Genomic DNA, 21,741 nt, shown 5'->3' with positions numbered 1-21,741 from the left:
GAAAGGAGTGCGGATGCTGGAAGAGCCATCGGAGGCTCTACCAGAAGCCTTCCTTGTGATTGAGCCTCTGATGTGACATTGTTAAAATTGCGCCAAAACCATATTTGTCTCTCCAAACAAATGAGAACTACAGTGATGACAGCGTTCAAGTTTTCGGGATAAAGCTAGCTCTGTCACCCTACAGAGGCTACGTCTGGCGAGGGAGGCTGGCAAAACGGCCACAATTAAACATGAATAAATATACGTTGTCGTACGTGACATAGAAGCTGTTTCTGGCTCTGTAAACAAGACCTGTGTTGACATAACGGTGTACAAATAGACATGAGCAGCAATAACAGTACATGTAGTTCAGTGAGACAAAAACAAACTCTCCCAAGGCTGCATGACAAAAGGGATGATTTCTACTTTCCAGTAGGCAACTTTCCTTTCATGTCGAGGAATATTCTAACAGCTCCGGCCTTTGGTGTTTACATTTCACAACTTATCAGATACATTCAAGCATACTCCTTTCACCAAGACTTTTATTAGCGTCGTACGATTCATATGACGATGTTCCATCAAGGTTACAACATCCAAGGTGTCAGGAAAGCTTTCAAAATGTTTTATGGTAGAAATTTCCAAATGTTTAAGCATAAATGATAACAAATGATGTTCTATGCAATTCCCTATTTTGACTTGTACCATACTTTCCTGATAACTGATAATTTGTAGGTGACTAGTTTTTGCTTATGTTTATGGTGGTTGTAAATGGTGGGTAGGATGCGTTCACCTTGGCGAACACCTGGTATTATCACTGTTCTGATAGTGATTCATAAACTCATAATATAGTGAGTGAGTTTAGTTTTACGCCGTTTTTAGCTTTATCCAGCAATATCGTGGCGGGGAACACTTCGGCGGGGGACTTCACGCATGCAATTTCAATAGGCTTTTGTTCTCCTTGAATTGTCTCATTTGAAGTCATTTTCCTGTGAATGTATAGTTTATATGAAATAAAAACAAGCTGAAGTAGTTTCAATCTCATTTAATAACTGACAAGAAACTTGAAACCCAAATCAAGTTTGTTTAAGAGGTAACAGGGGCGAATAACTCTAAATCAAAGTGAACGAATCTGGTACATCCTGTATTTTGCGCATTTATCAACGGAAGTCAGTTACTAAACTATCCATAGCCACACATACTATCGATGCATCGATAATTTTTCGTTTCTACCATCGGTTAATTGCTATCGGAGACTCAACAATTGCAATCCATCGATAGTTTGATGCATCGTTACAGCCCTAGTACCCATGTGTGGAATCGAACCCGGGTCATCCGCGTGACGAGCGAACGCTTTAACCACTGGGCTACTCCACCGCCCCCTCATAATATAGTCGGAATTGTACAATCGACTCTGCTTATAGCAGCGATTTCTTATGGATGGGGAAAGGAGTTTGTTGGTTTTACTGATCTCTATTACAGACTCAGTGCATATTTTAAACTAAACGTTCACCTTCTTTCAACACTCACCCACTTTGGAACATTTATGTTATGGAATTAATACATATATAAAGTGGTAATAAGCTTATGGTCTAGAAGCCAGACCCCCAAAATGGTGAAAATGTGGTGCAGTTCTGGCGACCAAACGGGATGTGTTTTTTCACAATCAGGAATGATTTGGCTTTGATTTAAAGCCGGTTGTCATCAACTACCGTGCGTGACTACCGTGCAGGGGCCCTTTTAAGGTGCAACACGTCATGTCAGTTATTGCAATATTTTAACCGATAACTGGATGGTTTAATTTAATAACTCTGGTTTGGATTGACTGATTTTCATCAAAATAGTAGTTTGGGAATGCTCAGATCATGATTTAAAATTGTAGACAATAAAATAACATATATGATCATCGCAAAAATATTTTGGTAAGGTCAAAGGTAAATTTTGATAGAAAGGGCATTTGATGAGAAAATATGAGTTGAACTTTACAAATTAAAGGCATTTTTCTTTCAAAAATTATGTTTTTCTGATTTGAATATATCATTTGAAGATCATATATACGTTTGGTTGGCACTTTATGCATGAAAAACCATTATAAGGAAACAAAGGTTGGTACTTTGTATTTAGATCAGCAACATATAAGAGAATTTCATCTCCATGCTTTACAAAGTATCAACAATACTAAATATGTCGAAGATACTGTTGAACTATCATATAAATTTGCGTGTACTGACATTCTGGCAGAAACAACAATTCAGCTGATGTCAGAAGGAGATATGTTTGATAAGTGTCAATATTGTTTATATTTGTGTCACTTCACGCTCCAGCTGCACTGACATGCCGTGAAACCCTTAAAGCTGATGGATAATAGTATGACATCCTAATGGAAGGTTTACAAGTGACATTATGGTGTGCCATTTTTCTGTTTACAATTTGAAATATTACGACTTTGGTTTTCTTGATTTCTTTTACACCGGCAATTATTAATACATTGTAAAATATATGACACACTGATGAGAAAGGCGTTATGGTATCTTACTACCAAATATACAAACAGTCATGTCATCATAACGCAAACAACATTGCCTTCATATCAGTTCGTGTTTATTGTTTTTAATAGTCATAGTATATTCCCAGTTAAGATAAGATAAGATAATAATTTTATTATCCCGAAGGAAATTTTGGTTGACATGTTAGTCAATATCAACATTGTCAAGATCACGGGAACATGTTTCAAGTCCACATCCACATGCTGAAGTACACAACAGGTTCAACCTCTTGCAGCTACACCTTCCTGTACATTGACGTTTACATGCACAGATATCTTGAAGAAGGTCCACGGAAACAATTAAGTCTTAACTTATTTGCAACTTTATCACAGAGGAACAGAGGTATATTTGATGAAGATCTATTACGACAGAAACGTACTTCTTTATATACAAAACATTAAGTGCCTACGTTTATGGACAACTCAAAGAAATTCTAGACAATATTCATATAAACATCTTGCTTCTACTATAACGTTCATAAAAATATGCATACCTCGGTGTTAGTAATATGTCATGATATACACAAAACAGTTACACATAGCATGGTCATGACTCTATGAGCATCGATCTTCACAAGTGGGATACGATGGCATGCATCAAACAAGTAAATGAGAACGACCAACCGATCACATTAGTTCGCTGTGATAATGGTTAATGAATAAATGCATAGTCAGTCTCATGATATCTATTGTAGATCATTCCAAATGCTATTATTGACAACAGAATGTATGTCACCAATATCGTTTCTGGTCTCTGCATACGTCGTACCTCAGAGAGCCAATTGTCAAGTTGCATTTGATTACTATCAGCTATTCAATACACGCACAGAAGTTGGTATATACGTAGACAGATGCTTTAGAATTATATTTTGCGCATAAAACCTTGAATCGTCTATACATATTGACAATAGTGGGTGACGTCGTCTGGATGGATACTAAAAGACCACCTGTCGTTCATTTTCCGATTTCAGTATCTCGCATGACTACGTTGTCCTTCAAGCAGAGAGTGAATGAGAGCGACAATAGTTATTGCATCATGGAATTGGCTCACGTGAATCATTATCTTCATCAGCTGATGAGCGACGACAGCACAACGTAAGCTCTAACATATTGACAGACCTCACCTAGATTAACATTACCAAGTCAGCTGTAGTCAGCTGCATTGTTCCAACAACAGATATTATGAAGCCACCAGCTGTGATCAGCAGAGTGTGTTTCAAATGAAGGACATCTTCTGATTGCTCAGATCTATATATTAATTTTCCGAAATATGAATGCTGATATTACTAGGAGATTAGGTTTTTAAATGCGTTTCCCTCCATGTAAGAACCACATTCGCTCTGTATCGCTGGGACCTTACACATGCCAGTAGTCTCATACTCCAAACTTTCGGCCCAACCCCTTCTGTAATGCAATAGTCCAAAATGAAGCCAGTCTAGACCCCAAATGGTTCTGAATCTCCGAGCTCACTGGGGCTAATTCAGTATATACGAGTTATATATTGCCATAAAGATTTCCTATTTTCAGAGGCTTACGCTTTGTATAACGTGCCAGGATCCTGTAATTATGGATCCAAACATGCTCCGGATATGCTTGGTGTTTTTTCAAGACCATATCTATATTTCTGAATTTCTCCCACATTAAACAACTGTTGTTAGATCCAATATTAAACTTGCACGCTGTGTAGCCTTTTTATGCAATGGGTTTTGTGCATGTGTTTGTTTATTTGTTATTTTGTTGCATTTGTATGGGCTGGGGCTATTCAAGATGAAATCCACCTAAGCAGGATTAATTGATTATTTTCTCACTAACAGCGAGTAGCGAACTAAGTGACCTACCTTTTGTTTGTACCATGAGCTCCCGTTTTTTCCTGGTGACTTGATTGTGTGTGCGTGCGTGCGTGCGCACGCTTATTGGTGAAATGCCACACAACTACATCCTAATCACTACATTTAATCATGGGTAACTTTTCATATTGTTTGCACTGTAAACTGATCAACATGTAGATGCTTGATGGGCATTTTGAAGTTGGAAAGAAAAGTAACAACGTATGGTATGGATTTACAACTTCTTTATTATTTACAACACAACATTTCTGGGCTGCTTCTTAGTAGCCGAGAAACGTTGTGTATTTATGATATTGAATATCTGCTTGATTTTATGGAATATGAAAACTTAAGGTTAATCCAAGTACATTGTATGTATGATTGCTTGTGCGATCTTTTAATCAGCATGATTATTTTCTCCAATTATACATGGGGTAGTGGAAATAGAGGAAAGATGGGAGGTATCTGTTCAAGTGAGTGAGTGAGTTTAGTTTTCCGCCGCACTCAGTAATATTCCAGCTATATGGCGGCGTCTGTAAATAATCGAGTCTGGACCAGACAATCCAGTGATCAACAGTATGAGCATCGATCTGCGCAGTTGGGAACCGATGACATGTGTCAACCAAGCCAGCGAGCCTGACCACCCGATTCCGTTAGTCGCCTCTTCCGACAAGCATGGGTTATTACTGAAGGTTCATACTAACCCGGACCTTCACAGGTCTATCTGTTCAAGGCGTTAATACGTTGATACGTCCACGACCTCCAGATAACCTGCAGCGTTGCTTGAAATACTAAATCAATACATTTGAAAACATGCTTACCTGAAAGAATTGTATAATGCATGGATGCGAAACATGTTGCAAACTGTAATATTGTTGTCAGTTAACACCCAATAAACCAGGTCGGAGTAATAACATATTGCATAGCCTAAACAACTATCAAACCTCAATGTGAATGACAACATTTAAGTCCATAACATCTGTCTGTAGCCTGTAGCCTTTTTTTCCCACTTACATTTGTCTGAAGAACTGACAATGGGTTGAAACGAAGTGATTAAGCTGGTGATCTAGTGGAAACCATCACCAGCTTTTAAGCCATGAAAACTTTTGAAAATTTACCAATTTACAATTGAAATGTTTCCCCACCTAAGGAAATATTCATATTTCGAACCCAAGTAAACTTAGAAAAGACTCGGGAATTACATCATCTATTACAATCAAAAGGAATGAATTGGAAATACTGTGTATTTCAGAGGTATATGAAGGGTGTGTACATTTGGTGGTAAGATACCATGACGCCTTTCTGATCAGTGTGTCATATCTTTAACAATATATTAATGATTGCCGGTGTAAAAAGTCGTAATATTTCACATTGTAAACCAGAAAAATGGCACACCATAATGTCACTTGTAAACCTTCCATTAGGATTTCATATTATTATCCATCAGCTTTAAGGGTTTCACGGCATGTCAGTGCAGCTGGAGCGTAAAGTGACACAAATATAAACAATATTGACACTTATCAAAACATATCTCCTTCTGACATCAGCTGAATTGTTGTTTTTCATGCATGCAGTGCCAACCAAAGGTATGTATGATCTTCAAATGATATAGCTGAATTGTAAAAACATAATTTTGGTAAAATTACCTTAAATTTGCAAATAAGTTAAGACTAAATCGTTTCCGTAGACCTTCTTCAACTTCATAACTGTGCATGTAAAAGTCAATGTACAGGAACTCAGGAAGGTGTCAAAGAGGTTGAACCTGTTGTGTACTTAAGCATGTGGATGTGGACTTGAAACATGTTCCCGTGATCTTGACATTGTTGACATTGACTAACATGTCAACTAGGAATACACTAGGACTATTAGGAACAATAGACACGAATTGATATGAAGGAAGTATTTTGTGTTATGATGACTCAACTCATCATTCTTTGATGAGCTGAGAAAGACATCTGGAATAATAAAATTATACAATTAAGAGCTTTCTGTTATGTTGTGTGATTTTAATGACAGTCCAACAGTATCTTCGACATATTTGGTATCGTTGACTATGTAAAGCATGGAGCTGTTACTGTTGAACAGACATTATATAATATTTTGCTGATCCAAATACAAAGTACTAAATTGTGTTTTCTTGGTAATTTTTTTTCCTGCATACAGTGCCAACCAAAGTTATATATGATCTTCAAATGATATAGATGAATTAGAAAAACATAATTTTGGAAACAATTACCTTTAATTTGTAACGTTCAACTCATATTTTCTCATCAAATGCCCTTTCTATTAAAATTGACTTTTGACCTTACCAAAAATCTTTGCTGATGAGCATATATGTAATATTATTGTCCACAATTTTAAATCATGATCTGAGCATTCCAAACCTACTATTTTGATGAAAATCGGTCAATCCAAACCAGAGTTATTAAATTAAACCATCCAGTTATCGGTTAAAATATTGCAATAACTGACATGACATGTTGCACCTTAAAAGGGCCCCTGCACGGTAGTCACGGTAGTTGATGACAACCGGCTTTAAATCAAAGCTAAATCATTCCTGATTGTGAAAAAACACATCCCGTTTGGTCGCCAGAACTGCACCACATTTTCAAATTTGGGGGTCTGGCTTCTAGACCATTATCATTACCTGGTACATTCCTTTCAAGACATTAGTCAGATTCTCTTCTGACGGCATGTGCTTCCATTCAATGATACGTAAGGACGGATCCTTCCCCAAATCTATGCAACAAATCTATGTTTAGCCGATAGCCCTGCCAGGGCTTCCCATCCTATATATCCGCACGGGGCCTGGCGGCAAAGTATGACGTGTTTCATTGTTTGAAATATCAAAAATATTTTTAAAACTTTTAATAGCCTTTAAAATCTGATTTTATGCCCCGGGCAGACTGATGAACACATTGGCGTACGTTATATTGTTAAAACGCTATATCTGTTCACGACTTTAAGTGATTCTGACGTTTGATGTCAACATATCGTTGTAATATCAGTTTTGACAACTGTGTCGGATTCAACACTAAACCAGGCCCCTGTATAACGCTTAAAGTAAATATCAACCGATAGGGAGGTGTCCTCACGAGCAGCCACGCGCTGACCTTTAGGCACGATCCAAGACCAGGGCGTTTAGAACACACTTCCGAAATGTGGAGGAACGATGAAGATATCTGAATTATTTGCCCGGATCCTCGCCCGTACGTATTTGTCTTCTGTCAGCCGCCATGTGGTTTACTTATTATTGATCAGCATTCAAAAACGTCGGTAGTATTGTCGGTAGTGTACGTAACAATCAGTAATTCCAAAAGTCCAGTTGAGTTATAAATATAACAAACCCACGAAGTTCCGGGTTATAATTGGTCTTCAGCAACCCTGGCCTGTAAAAGCGACTAACTGGATCGGGTGGTCAGACTCGCTGATTTGGTTGACGCATGTCATCGCATCCCAATTAATCGATGCTCATGATGTTGATAATTGGAATGTCTGGTCCAGACTTGAGTATTCACCTTACAGTTAAAACTAGTCATACTATTTCTCTAACAGGCAAACACAGGGGTGTTGATTTTAAGTCCCTGCGCTCTCAATATGAGGCAGTTGACAGCTTCAAGTCAAGCGAACGTGTGATGTGCATGCAGAATGCAGGTGTACTTGTAATGATTTTAATTCTTATGACTTGCGAGTTGCTTGATGACTTCACATGAAGAGCAGTTACTGCATATGCAACGTACATACGGACCTCACAATCGTGCAGTCTTCAGACATACAGGTCAACCAAACGACGATGAGGAACTATATTCAATTGAAGCTTTAAGGATGGACAGTGGCTGTCTACACAACATCCTGTACGAAACAAGCCCCTCCTATAAGCTCTTTGTCAATATGGACAGCCATTTTCAGGTGCAGCTGTGCACTCGGGTGTATTGCTACTATATGACGTTGGTCTGTGAATTATCGTGGCTGGACCATACAAGCCAGTGATTGATTATCGATCTACGCAATTTGGATTCGATGACGTGAATCAACAAAGTCACCGAGACTGACCTCCCAATCCCGTTACTCACCTCTAAGGATACGGGACGGTAGGCAAGTTGTTAGAGCGCTCGTCGCGACAAACACCTGAGTTTGATTCCTAACGTGGATACACGATATGAAGTTCATTTTTGATGTATTGCTGGAATATTGCTAAATGCAGTGTAAAACAGTACTCACTCACGACAAACATGGCTTAGTAACAATCAGTTCTACCCCGGATCTTCACGGTGCTTCGGTGCATTAACATGTTGTGGATAACAGAGTAAATGTGCTTAACCAAGCATTAAGATATTTTCAAGCCGAATAATATATCTGTAACAAACCAAACATATCATCGAGTGATCAAAGTCCCGGGCCTTCGTAATGGAATGGGGGCGTTCGGGTAGCTTAGTGGTTAATGCGTTCGATCGTCACGCCGAAGACACGGGATCGAATTCCCATATGGGTACAATGTGTGAAGCCCATTTCTGGAGTCGCCTGCCGTAATATTGCTGGAATATTGCTAAGTACTAAAACGTCACTCACTCACTCGTGCTGAAATAGAACGGTGATGTTTCCAAACAGTATAAACGTGGCTGTCTTGGCCAATTGTTTCATAGTGGTGGGGTAACCTAGGGCTTAAGGCGTTCGCTCGCCACGACGAAGTCCCGAGTTCGATTCCAACATTGTGTGGAACCCATTTCTGGCGTCCCTCGCCGTGATTCCGACCGAACAGTGCTAAAAGCGGCGTAAAATCATACTCACTCATGGGACAATAATACAAAACCGGCCACCCGATCCCCGTTTCTAACCGTGACAGACATTCGGCACTGGAAACCACCTTGAACTGACCTTGAACACCGCCAAGTAATAGCAAAAAAGGACTGGTTATTGTTTATATGTATGACATGTTCCTGCACTCGAACTCGTGTTTGTGAACGAGAAACTTCTTTGAAGAAAGCTTAACTCTATCCACTCTAGTACTGCGGAGACCCGACGTGCACTGTGTCAACCGTTATTTAAAGTCAAGAATACATTAACTCGACAAATACACCTCACATCCAATTAAACCACTCTTAATATTCTGTACACCATGTTTACAGCACCAACATGACATGAAAGCGGGTTGGGTACATTGATGGACAGATTCAGTCTGAAAGTAACAACTCGAATTGTTTTTCCAAATGCATGTCCTTGTCAGGATGAGATATTTTATTACCCTGTTTCACTGCTACTCGAAAGGATAGCCTAGTGGTTAAAGCGTTCGCTCGTCACGCCGAACGCCCGGGTTCGATTCCCCACGTGGGTACAATTTGCCAATACCATTTCTGGAGTCTCTATGTATGCTATTGCTCAAAGCGTCATATAACCTCACTCACTCACTCACTCACAGTCATTGCACTCATTCACTCACTCACTCACTCACTCACTCGCTGCTACTTGAAATAACCGAGTACAGGTTCTTCGTATAACGGGATGAATGCGATGTAAACTGTCTCTGTCCGAAAGGTTTCCAAACGTGTCTTCAGACGATATCGCCTGACATGGTTTCAAAGTTTAAATATATATAAGATGGTGTGTTCACAAACAGGATGTCGTTAATATGCTTGAATAAACTGAAGCAATTTGAAATAATGTTGCTGTTCAGCACTGCTGGCCAGTTGTCTAATCATAATATGCCGTGAGCCGCTGTTGAGAGTTGCTTCCCTTAGGCACACCAGAACTCTATTATCGTTAGATTGAATATAGGGTTACCACGGGTTATGTTTCTAGTTTTGAGTGAGTATGGTTTTACGCCGCTTTTAGCAATATTCCAGCAATATCACGACGGGGGACACCAGAAATGGGCTTCACACACTGTGCCAAAGTGGGGAATCGAACCCGGGTCTTCGGCGTGACGAGCGAACGCTTTAACCACTAGGTTACCCCACCGCCCCTCTCTCACAATGAAGCATCGGGAGCAGGGAGAGGTGGGCATTGTGTCTCTCAACAGTGAGTTCAGTTTCACGCCGCAATATCACGGCGGGGGACTCCAGAAATGGGCTTCACACATTGTACCCACTGTACCCGGTTCTTCAGCGTGACGAGCGAACGTTTTAACCAATAGGCTACCCACCACCGATGCTACATAAGAGCACTCGTTGGTTTCACATAGGACCCGCTTTACTTCGGTCTGTTCTCTAACATCAAGGCGAAACGGTGTGGTTTAATTGAAATAATGTTCAAAGCAACTTTAAAACAAACCAACTCGCGAGTCTGGAAACACATTAAATAGGCATCACACTGACCCGACTGACCAAGGTCAAGTCAGTCCAGTTGATGTCGGTAAACAATCTACATTAAAAACACCATGTTTAGACACCTAAGCCAATCATTAAACCCTGAGGCGACCTTAAAGCATCCCAACTCTTGCCGATTCATCTGTGTCAATCTATGTATAAGATATTTGAGGATGACACGGCTCTTGTGACGTTAGCGCGACTTACCTGTCGAACCTAACGCACAGGTGTGAGTCTTCTTTACAGACAGGTGTTACTTTGTCCAGTAAGTGAAAGCAGCAGTGACCTGGCCGAATACCACACTCATCGCTGCCCCTATCAGCAGACTATGCTGTGGAATGTGGCGGTATGCGATGTGTAAGAAAGGTGCTCCCATATACCGACCTTGCAGTAGTCCACTCTCGGGTCGTTCTCTGTTTTGTTATGGAATTTTTTAATAGTCGTGTGGAATGTTGAAATGTTGCTTGTTGTATATTTGTAAGGATTAGTGTATGTGTTTATCTTTTGATGTTGGTCAAAAGTTACAGCATCCAGCTGGTAATAAGTTTGTCCCAATCGTACAGCTGTAGCCGTATTAGACTGATCATAACTCTTGTCCCTTCGCTCATCGTGCTCTAACTAACAATTCCAACCTCGTGCTTTAACCAATACATATTGGCCTAGTGGTAAAAGCGTTTGCTTGTTACGTCGAAGGTAGATTCCCCACCTACGTACAATGTGTGAAGTCCATTTCTGGTGTCCCCCGCCACGATATTGCTGAGAATATTGCTATAACCGGTGTAAAAGCATAATCACTCATTCACCAAAATCCTGTATCAGTAAATGACTGCATACCAGCTTGGTGGGGTAGAAAAGCGTAGTAGATTTTCTCACACAGGTACCGAGTTTGAAGCCTGTTTCTTGTTCACCCTGTCGTTATATTGCTGCAGAATTGCTAAAGGCGTAAAACAATATTTTTTCAATCATGTACACACTAAGTTACCTACTACATCAAGTTAGGGCGGTGGGTTAGATTAGTGGTGAAAGCGTTCGCTCGTCACGCCGAAGTCTCGGGTTTGATTCCCCACATGGGTACAATGTGTGAAGCCCATTTCTGGGCCCCAAGAAAACTGCAAAACTAAATTCACTACTACATAAACTGACGTACAGAAAAGAGTACCCACCTGGTTTCGGGGGTAATATTTTCTAAGAAACTTATGCCTTACAAGTTACGAATGGTGTGTTCATGCTGCCAAACCACCACCGATATTATCCGAAAGCACAAGGTGTGTACTTTCTTTTGAACGCCAGTTTAGTAGCAACGTTTAACCTACTGATATTTGTGCTGTATAGGTTAAGACTACAGAATGTCTTTCCTGCCACCCAGACTCTCCACGGCCACTAGGGGCATGTCCTCTCCAACCCTGGAGGTTACCCCGTGTTTGAGATGAGATTTCTGTCATCCCTCAGCAGTGTCAGCCAGTACGGAGACTGTGTCACCCTTGTCGGGATAGACGGAGCGATATTTGCTTACAGCCATACCTATTCCATCACATCTGAATATTTAAATTCAGGATTTAAACGTTGAAGCAGCAGTGTTGCCCTTGGTTACATGTCATCGTAACTGATGATCAACTGCCAGGCTACAGAAGTGAGTGAGTGAGAAATATTCGAAATTAACCGAGGTCTTTGGCTTGACGACAGAATTTGCCCTTAACCCTGAAAAGCTGCAGGCCCTAAGGACCCAGAACCATAAAACGTTGTGGGTCCTGATCAGAATGTGTAGACCCTATAAGTTGATATGGAAAATATACTCTTAGTTATTGGGGAATAAAAATCTGTTAGCCTTAAGGATCTGCAGAAAACCAAAGCTGTGGTTCCGCGTGTTTTTCAGTCGGCTTCGGGTCAAGGGAACAACGTTAATTTCGAACCCTGCTTGACGAGTGAACGCTTTAACCACAACGCTACCTCCCCGCACCCTGAAAATAGTGAGAGTCTGTTAGACTAATGCTTAGTCTCTGACTATATAGGGGCGGTGGGGCAGCCTAGTGGTTAAAGCGTTCGCTCGTCACGCCAAAGACCCGGGTTCGATTCCCCACATGGGTTCAATGTGTGAACCCATTACTGGTGTCCCTCGCCATGACATTGCTGTTATATTGCTAGAAACGGCGTAAACTAAATTCACTCACTCACTCTGAATTTATACATATAACTCTAATTGAAACGAATAATTCACCAAGTTGGCTTGTACAGGAGCCCCAGTGAAATTCAGAACCTGAACCTGATATGTCAAGAATTGCTTCATTTATTGCAGGAAGGGCTGTGCGGAAGGGAAAATAATGGGGTTCAGGTGAGACAGATTAAGAGCCCAGCTACAGACTGTACGTGTGACCTATTAAAATATTTTAGTTGTATAATTTGTTGTGTATTTCTGCAAACAATTTTAATTTCAGAGAATAGATGTCTACAGTGATAGCTAGCGTGTTGTGTTTACAAAACAAATATAAAGCGGCGGCGCCTTTGATTCAAACAAGGAAGCTGCTGTTAGTCACATTAATTGAGCGTTTTTTCGGTGATGAGTATCCTGGATAAGGAACAAACATTGTATATTTAGTGAGCCCCAAAGCACACATAACCTCTTTAAAATATAATGTATATTTTTCAATACTGTCGGAAAAGCCAATTTCATTTCTCACAAACGGAATATGAACACTGAAAATTTCCTGGAATTAATTTATGACGTCACAAGCTCAGTGATTCGTCAGACAACTATTGACAAATGAAAATACGAAGTGCCGGATAGACACACATCTATTCTCTGAAATTAAAATATTTTGCAGAAAACAAAAACAAATTATAGAAATAAAATGTAATGATAGGTCACACATGGGCTCATAATCTGTCTCCCAGTCCATGAACCACATTATTTCCCCTTCCACCTAGCCCTTCCTGCAATGTTAAAGCAATAAATACGGCAATTAAAGACTTTCTCAGGTTCGGGTTCTGAATCTCCTCTCTCACTGGGTCTTTTTCTAAAAGGAATTATTCGTTTCTATGAAAATCATATATGTACTCAGAGACTAAGCATTAGTCAAATAGACTCTCACTATTTTCAGGGGTCGGTGGGGTAGCCTAGCGGTTAAAGCGTTCGTTCGTCACGCCGAAGACCCAGGTTCGATTCCCTACATGGGTACAATGTGTGAAGCCCATTTCTAGTGGAACGTCTGGCGTGGTGCAGGTTCCGAGAAAACCGTAACTTGAGGACTGGTCAAGTTTTCATTGGTCTAAAGAAAGTCGCCATTTTCTACACGTTACCGTCGCCTGTTGTCGTGTAAGGAGACGTCGTAAAAAGGCATTTTACTAGGAGGGTTGAGGCTAAACCCTTGGTTTTGTCTCAGTGATAACGTGGGTTTGGATGGTTGGTTCTATAACGCCGCACTCAGCAATATTCCAGCTATATGGCGGCGGTCTGTAAATAAACGAATCTGGACAAGCAATCCAGTGATCAACATCATGAGCATCGATCTACACAAATGGGATACAATGACATGTGTCAACCAAGTTAGCGAGTCTGACAACCCGATCCGTTAGTCGCCGTTTACGACAAGCATGGGTTGCTGAAGACCAATTCTAACCTAGATCTTCACGGATCTCGTGGGAGACGATTCCGTTGCTGAGAATACGACGTTTGATTGTCAGGATGAGGATACTGGAAGATGTTATCTGTGCGAAGGGAGACTACACATGGTGCTGATGTTGTCACCAGTGGTGGTTCTAACACTCACAACAGTCATTATCTGAGAAGTGTGTGACAGTCAGATTGCTCGCGTAATCATGGTGACCATACTTTCCGGTATTGCTGATATTCACGTTATTGTGTATTCCTCTCAAACTGCTTCGATCCCCGACCGCGTCATACCAAAAGACGTTAAAATGTGGTACTTGTTGGTCCCTGCCTTGCGCTCGGCATTTATGGGTACAAGGACTGGTCGGCTCGGAGTCAGTACAATGTGTCTGAGTGGGGTATTCTTGCTTCACTGCGGCATGGTAACTCAGTGGGCTAGCCCTATAAAACCAGCTTCAGCCTGGGCTAGTACAAGCAGCCGCACATACACATACACACGCATGCACGTCGTCATATGAGCGAAATATTCTCAATCACGACGTTAAACCCAATTTCGCCTTCGCCTCAAATTGCAAGTAAATTGTTACCAAATTTCAATTTCAGTTTTGCTTTTTGTAATAAACAGTAAAACGTGTTAGTTCCCAGTTTAATACGAGGAATTTGGTTTTCAAAGCAACATGAAGTATTTTCGTACTTATCCTACACAAAGTGGGTGTGCTTTGTTCAGGCTTATGTGTATATTTACAATTTATTTATTTATCCATAATTATAACTAACATAATAACAAATATGACGCTGGAAATGTCTCTATTTTGACGTTTTATTCACAACCACGTGAAGTTTACACATTGGACGTGAAGCAATCACCAAAACGTCTCACATCATGACAGATCACACGAGTATATTTTACATCCGCTTCATGTAGATTTAACCCGGTCACTCCATCCTTTTTGTGTCGGGACTGTTTACTTGTTGCTGTGAGAACAAACAGAATGCGATGAGTGTTTATGAGTACATCCATACATTTGAAACTGATAAAGTTCCTAATTCACAGTTGTTTGGAAAATATATATTGATGTCTTGTAGTGTATGTTTGTCAGAGTGAGTGAGTTGCACTCAGCACTCAGCAATTCCAGCTATATGGCGGCAATCTGTACATAATCGAGTCTGGACCAGACAATCCAGTGATCAACAGCATGAGCACCGATCTACGCAGTTGGGATACGATGATATGTGTCAACCAAGACAGCGAGCCCGTCCACCGGATCCGCGTTAGTCGTCTCTTATGACAAGCATTGCTTACTGAAGATCTATTGTTACCCAGATCTCACGGGAACACGGGACATAATCAGGCTCATGGTGGACACATGTCATTGTATCCCAATTGCGTAGAACGATGCTCATGATGTTGATCACTGGATTGTCTGCTCCAGACTCGATTGTTTACAGATTGCCGTCATATAACTGGAATACTGCTGAGTGCTGCCACAACCAATCAACCCTTGTTCCCTGTGCCCTATTTTAGACGACGCATTCAAGAATTGTTACCTATAGTGCATTTGGTGCTCTGTTCCCTGAGGGGCATTGTACTGAACAGGTAGACACTAAGGCCGAACAAAACATCGTCACGTGATGTCATCATCGTCAAATATATCTCCTATGCTGTGGAGCACCGCCATGTACGACATATGAACGAAGACGTTGTTCGCTGGTGAATAATCGGGCTCCTCCGCCTCGCCCAACTCCTCTGGCCCGGGCAGCACTGACCGGAAGTGCTCACGAGGGCTGAGTTCCTTCTCTAACGGGTGAAGCCTCTGCAACGGACATTTATAAAAAAGATTACACAATGTTAAAGCCGGAGACATTTCAGTACGTAGCGCGACGTTTCAATAAGTGCCGTAACATTTCAGTACTAACAGAGACATTACAGTATGTACCGTGACGCTTCAGTACGTACGAAGACCTTTCAGTACGTAATGAGACGCTTCAGTACGTACGAAGACATTTCAGCTGTGGTGAAATTGGATTTAACGTCGTGCTTGAGAATATTTCGCTCATATGACGACGTGCATGCTTGTGTGTGTGTATGTGCGGCTGCTTGTACTAGCCCAGACTGAAGCTGGTTTTATAGTGCTAGCCCACTGAGATACCATGCCGCAGTGAAGCATGGATACCCCACTCAGACACATTATACTGACTCCGAGCCGACCAGTCCTTGTTGTACCCATTAATGCCGAGCGCCAGGCAGGGACCAGCAAGTACCATATTTTAACGTCTTTTGGTATGACGTGGTCGGGGATCGAACCCGCGACCCTCCGCTCTCCGGGCGGACGCTCTAACCACTACACCACGGAGGCGGTCCGAAGACATTTCAGGACGTAATGAGACGCTTCAGTACATACGAAGACATTTCAGTATGTAGTGCGACGCTTCAGTACGTACGAAGACATTTCAGGACGTAACGAGACGCTTCAGTACGTACGAAGACATTTCAGGACGTAACGAGACGCTTCAGTACGTACGAAGACAACACAGTATGTACCGTGTTGCTTCAGTACGTACGAAGACATTTCAGAATGTAGTGAGACGCTTCAGTACGTACGAAGACATTTCAGGACGTAACGAGACGCTTCAGTACGTACGAAGACATTTCAGTATGTAGTGCGACGCTTCAGTACGTACGAAGGCATTTCAGGACGTAACGAGACGCTTTAATATGTACCGTAACATTTCAGTATGTACTGTGTCTCGTCATTACATGACCGATCATGGGGTATACGTCTTATTTAACGACTAACAATGAAACAAGTGTTTCCATAAATGTTTGCAGATTCCAATGACATTTCATAATACAGAGACATTTAAGTACGTACGGATACTTTTTAGTACGTACGGTGACACTTCGGAACATGACGGATCGTGCGATGACAGTTCAGTAGATGTCCGATTGACTCAAATTAATGACTAAACGACTTGTTGACGACTAAACCTCAGGGGCGGATACAGCCTCTTTAGAAAGGGGTTGGGGGGTGCACACTTCATTTTCACCCGAGTTTCAATGGTCATTTAATAAACTTTCAGATATGCTGCACACTATTGTCACGTCATCGCGAACTCAGCAAACGAAAAGAATATAAACAGACAATTAACTCTTTCGAGAACTCATACCTTTACCGTTACATTTACGGTAGTTGAAATTTGCAGATCATTCATGGCGTGAGCGTCAGCAAGGTTTGTTGAATATTTCAAAAACTTCCTGGTTGCGCTACCCATGAGAGTGATCCTCGTGTGAAAGTAGCTACTTGCTCCCTGTTTACGTGTTTGTTTGTTTGTTTGTTACTTAACACCGCACTGAACAGTATTCCTGCCAAGTCAGCGAGACTGACAACCCGATCCCTTTAATTACATGTTACTACAAGCATGTGTTGCGCAATATCAGATCTTTACGGGTCCGCATGCAAATGCGCTTGATGTGTGCATATGCTGCATAAAACGCACGAGAATGGATGTGAATGGGAGTTGGTCTCCTAAAATTACCGTTAAAGAGGATTGTCTGTCTGCCTGTTGGTATGAATTGAGGAAGCCTTTTAGGGACTCTTTAAAGGGCAACTATTCTCAACGTAGCAGCCCTTGCAGAATTACTTCCGGATCTCTCTCTCTCTCTCTCTCTCTCTCTCTCTCTCTCTCTCTCTCTCTCTCTCTCTCTCTCTCTCTCTCTCTCTCTCTCTCTCTCTCTCTCTCTCTCTCTCTCTCTCTCTCTCTCTCTCGCTCTCTCCCTCTCTCTCTGGATCCGCCTGTGAAACTACAAGTGTTGTATAAAAATGCAGATATGAAAGGCTAACGTGTTGAACTTTATATTCTATGAGCGCCTCGTTTAATCTGTCATTTCTTTAGTCTCGTGTCCTGCTTTTACTAATATTCCGACACTATCACCACAACTGGGCTCATTATTCCCAAGTTGAAAATGGAACACGTGCCAACCCTTTAAGACACAGCTGGAATAATTTTGTAAACGTGACGTAAAACCACATTCGATTGAGCGATACTTCTTTCGCAATTTCACACTTACGTAATTTTTTTAATCACATTTTTTAACATTTATCAGAGTGAACAACTGTTCATGTTAAGGAAGAGAAATAGAATATACGTGATATCAACTGAGGAGCATAGACACTCTTTTTTTAATTAAAATATCTTCAGTTAAGTTATTAGTAGAGCTGTCCGAATACAAATGAGAAAAATCAACAGGCAAGACATTTTAAGTCTTCTCTCTATTACTTTCGCAGATCTGTGTATTTTAACTAAGTTTAGCTAATTTTACCTACGTTTTAAACAAAGATTCATTCATTCGGTATCCCGAATTGAGGTAGATCGATGCTCATGATGTTGAACACTGGATTGTCTGGTCCAGACTCGATTATTTACAGACCGACGCCATATAGCTGGAATATTGCTGAGTTCGGCATTAAACAACAAACAAAACATTCGTTCGTTCTTTCATTTTTTCGTTCGTTCGTTTACCCTGTACTTGAGTAAGCAGTGCGCCAGATGCTGGATGGGATCTGCGGGTCGGGTCAGGACAACCTCGTAACAGCCTGAGTTAGACATGCGCTCAGCTCGCCTCGTAAGTAGAAGTCGTATCGGCCATCTTGAAAATCAATCATTTAATAATTCAGATATGTTAATAATTTCGTCCACGTCTGATTATTATTCAAAACAACAAAATAGTAAAAAAATAGCCTAACATGTCATGAAAAAAGGTATTTACAAACATTTTACAGACAGATCCATTCGTACTTTTATATTTGTTGACGAGGGAGAACGTTAATCTCTGGGGAATCCACGAGCACCGGTATTCTGCTGACAAGACAAGAATAATACTTTCGTGCATCTGGGATGCGAACATAAGATCATAGCACCTATTGAGCCCTTTACTACCGGATGTTAAAATACCGTCGTGTAGCTAGTAAAATGCTGAATGCGGCGTAAAACAAACTACAAAGTTTATATCCTGGGTGTCACGGTTTTTAAGTACAAAGAGTGAGTGAGTATGGTTTTAGTCCGCTTTTAGCAATATTTCAGCAATATCACAACGGGGGACTCCAGAAATGGGCTTTACACTTCCTTTCTATACGGTCATGTTTTAAACCAAAGATACACTGTACGGCCCTTGATTGAATGAGCAGTGGTTTTAGTCCGCTTTTAGCAATATTCCAGCAATATCAATCACGAAATGGTGGTAAGAAAGCCTCCATGTTCATTAAGACTGGTTCGGGAAGCCCTCCTTTATCCACTTCATTTTTCGCACCCCTTCGTGACCTAAGAACGTGTTTTGTTGGTTTTCGTCTGTGGTCGACATTCTGCCCTGTAGTGTGTATTCTGTCGTATGTTTTTGAGATCAGGCATGAAGGCACGCAGACACCGCGTCTGTCTGACCTCCCGTCCTCTTATAAACAGACTACTCGATATTGAGGACACGTGTACCCTTCCCCACAAAACTAACTACTTCCCCATAAAACTAAAACTTTCGAAACAATCTTCTGGTGAGATACCGCCATTATCTATAGTGCATACACAATCTGTCGGGCAGCAGATTAAGGTTGTAGATTAACGCTTAGACTCGGAATATATATAATTTTGATAAAAACAAAGATTGATATTTGTTTTTTAACGCCACGCTCAGCAATATTCCAACTAAACGGCGGCGATCAGTAAATAATCGAGTCTGGACCAGACAATCCCGTGATCAATAGCATAAGCATCGATCTACGCAGTTGGGATACGATGACATGTTCAACCAGGTCAGCGAGCCTGACCACCCGATCCCGTTAGTCGCCTCTTACGACAAGCAAACTGAAAAGTTACTGAAGACCAAGTGGTTTTAGAACCAAGCTGTTGGCTCGTCACGCCGAAGACCATCAGGGGGTTCGAATCCCCACATGGGTACAATGTGTGTGCATGCATAACGTCTGTGTGTCCTCGTCCCATTTCTGGTGTCCCCGCCGTGAAAATGTTGCTGGAATATTGCTAAAAGCGGCGTAAAACCAACCTCAGTCAGTCAGTCATTTGTAATAAGGTCAGTGGGGTAAAAACGTTCGATCGTCACGCCGAAGGCCCGTATTTGATTCCCCTTATGGATAGAATTTGTGAAGATTTCTATGGTCTATTCCGTGATAATGGGATATTGTTGAAGGCGTAAAACCCAACTCACTCACACATTCATCTGACATAAACGTTTTAACAACATAAGGATCCCTCAGTTTCTATCGCATTAACTGAAGTGTACAATCAATGTACTTGACAAGGTACATATGTCGGCAGATATTGGCGGGAAGCCCCGCGTGCAGACAGCTGACACTGACATTCTGTTGTTTCAGTGAAATAGATCACATGCCACTCATATACATTATAATTAACCAATCCTCCGACACTGCATACGGTGTATATTAGCAAATATCCTTGAAATATATCTAAATATCAAACCCCACATGATTTTATCTCTTATTAAATCATGAACTAGATACGTGTGGATGGGTTAATCGATGACAAAACAATCAATATTAACTACTGAATAAGCAACGCTTACATCGATCTGCTGTAAACAAGTAGGAACACGATTCGCAATGAACGCACCTGCTCTCAGCTCCATAGCTTGGGTGTCGGATTTTGTTCGCTCTCTGATTACGTGATAAAATGTAAAAGGCAGCAACTTTCCAATACGGCGCTATCTGTGCCCACCCTGTCTGTAAAGACAAAAAGCTTCGGTCGCTCCTAACCCTGTCGTGCAACATTAACTGAATTGTGGTTGTCAAAATAGAACAGGGGAGCATTCATTGCTATGTTTTGATTCACGTGGTTATCACGGCCTATGTTTGTTTTCGGTATTAAGCGTTATTACACATAACAGAGACATAATTTATGTGACTTCATTGAGATAATTTATAATGTTTTGGTGAGTTGACCGTGAAAACTGAAAAAATCGGAGCTAATTTGAGCGAGAAAGTGAGTGTCAAGGTGCTTAGGATCATAGAGTAATCAACAATCTGTGCCGCATTTCCCCAAAATGTTTTTACACATTGTAATGTTAATAATTAGTCGCAAGCCAGATAAAGCAAGAAATTTGTTGTTTTGTTTACGTATTTTAGTGGCACAAAACGTTAAGGCTTGAGGTCAAAAATTAAAATAATTCAGTTCCAACTTAAAATATTTTCTTCGGAATTTAAAGTGTTTTAAAAAAAATTAAGAAATCACTTTACAGAATCTGTTTATGTTGGTAGTATATGAGTTGGTACTAGATGCAGCCCACTGGAGTACCAGAGTTAAAGACGCGACGCTTAAAATTGTATTTCTCTGACGTCCGCGCCTTAATTTATATAATTTATTTCGATTAATTTTATAGACAAAAATCCTTGCAAGCAGAAACCAGTACATTCTCACAGTCCATGAACAAATGATACTTTAGACGCGTTTTTGGCATTGTGCTATATC

At 41.0% G+C, this 21,741-nt stretch overlaps 1 protein-coding gene across 1 annotated transcript; it reads right to left on the bottom strand.

Annotated features, from left to right (window-relative positions):
* Nucleotides 1-15,059: 15,059 nt before the first annotated feature.
* On the bottom strand, nt 15,060-21,052 carry LOC124280194. Its single transcript, XM_046716090.1, has 4 exons — nt 20,887-21,052; nt 18,775-18,901; nt 15,802-16,067; nt 15,060-15,228 (listed from the first exon to the last, which is right to left on the bottom strand). Exons 1-3 carry the CDS (start codon nt 21,042-21,044, stop codon nt 15,879-15,881), a joined length of 474 nt encoding a protein of 157 aa, XP_046572046.1. The 5' UTR covers nt 21,045-21,052; the 3' UTR covers nt 15,060-15,228; nt 15,802-15,878.
* Between the last annotated feature and the right edge of the window lie 689 nt (nt 21,053-21,741).

This window comes from Haliotis rubra, unplaced genomic scaffold (assembly GCF_003918875.1).
Source record: "Haliotis rubra isolate DU_JTF1 unplaced genomic scaffold, ASM391887v1 Scf262, whole genome shotgun sequence".
Lineage (NCBI taxonomy): Eukaryota > Metazoa > Mollusca > Gastropoda > Lepetellida > Haliotidae > Haliotis > Haliotis rubra.
This window is presented reverse-complemented; position numbering and strand designations above follow the sequence as displayed.

What these genes read in the sequence shown, in the direction of transcription:
- LOC124280194 (XM_046716090.1), bottom strand. Translation starts at nt 21,044, where the DNA reads ATGTTGCACGACAGGGTTAGGAGCGACCGAAGCTTTTTGTCTTTACAG. An exon ending in AGCTATGGAGCTGAGAGCAG is followed by an intron (nt 18,902 to 20,886) that starts GTGCGTTCATTG and finishes TTGATTTTCAAG; the next exon opens with ATGGCCGATACGACTTCTAC. An exon ending in ACTGCTTACTCAAGTACAGG is followed by an intron (nt 16,068 to 18,774) that starts GTAAACGAACGA and finishes TGTCCGTTGCAG; the next exon opens with AGGCTTCACCCGTTAGAGAA.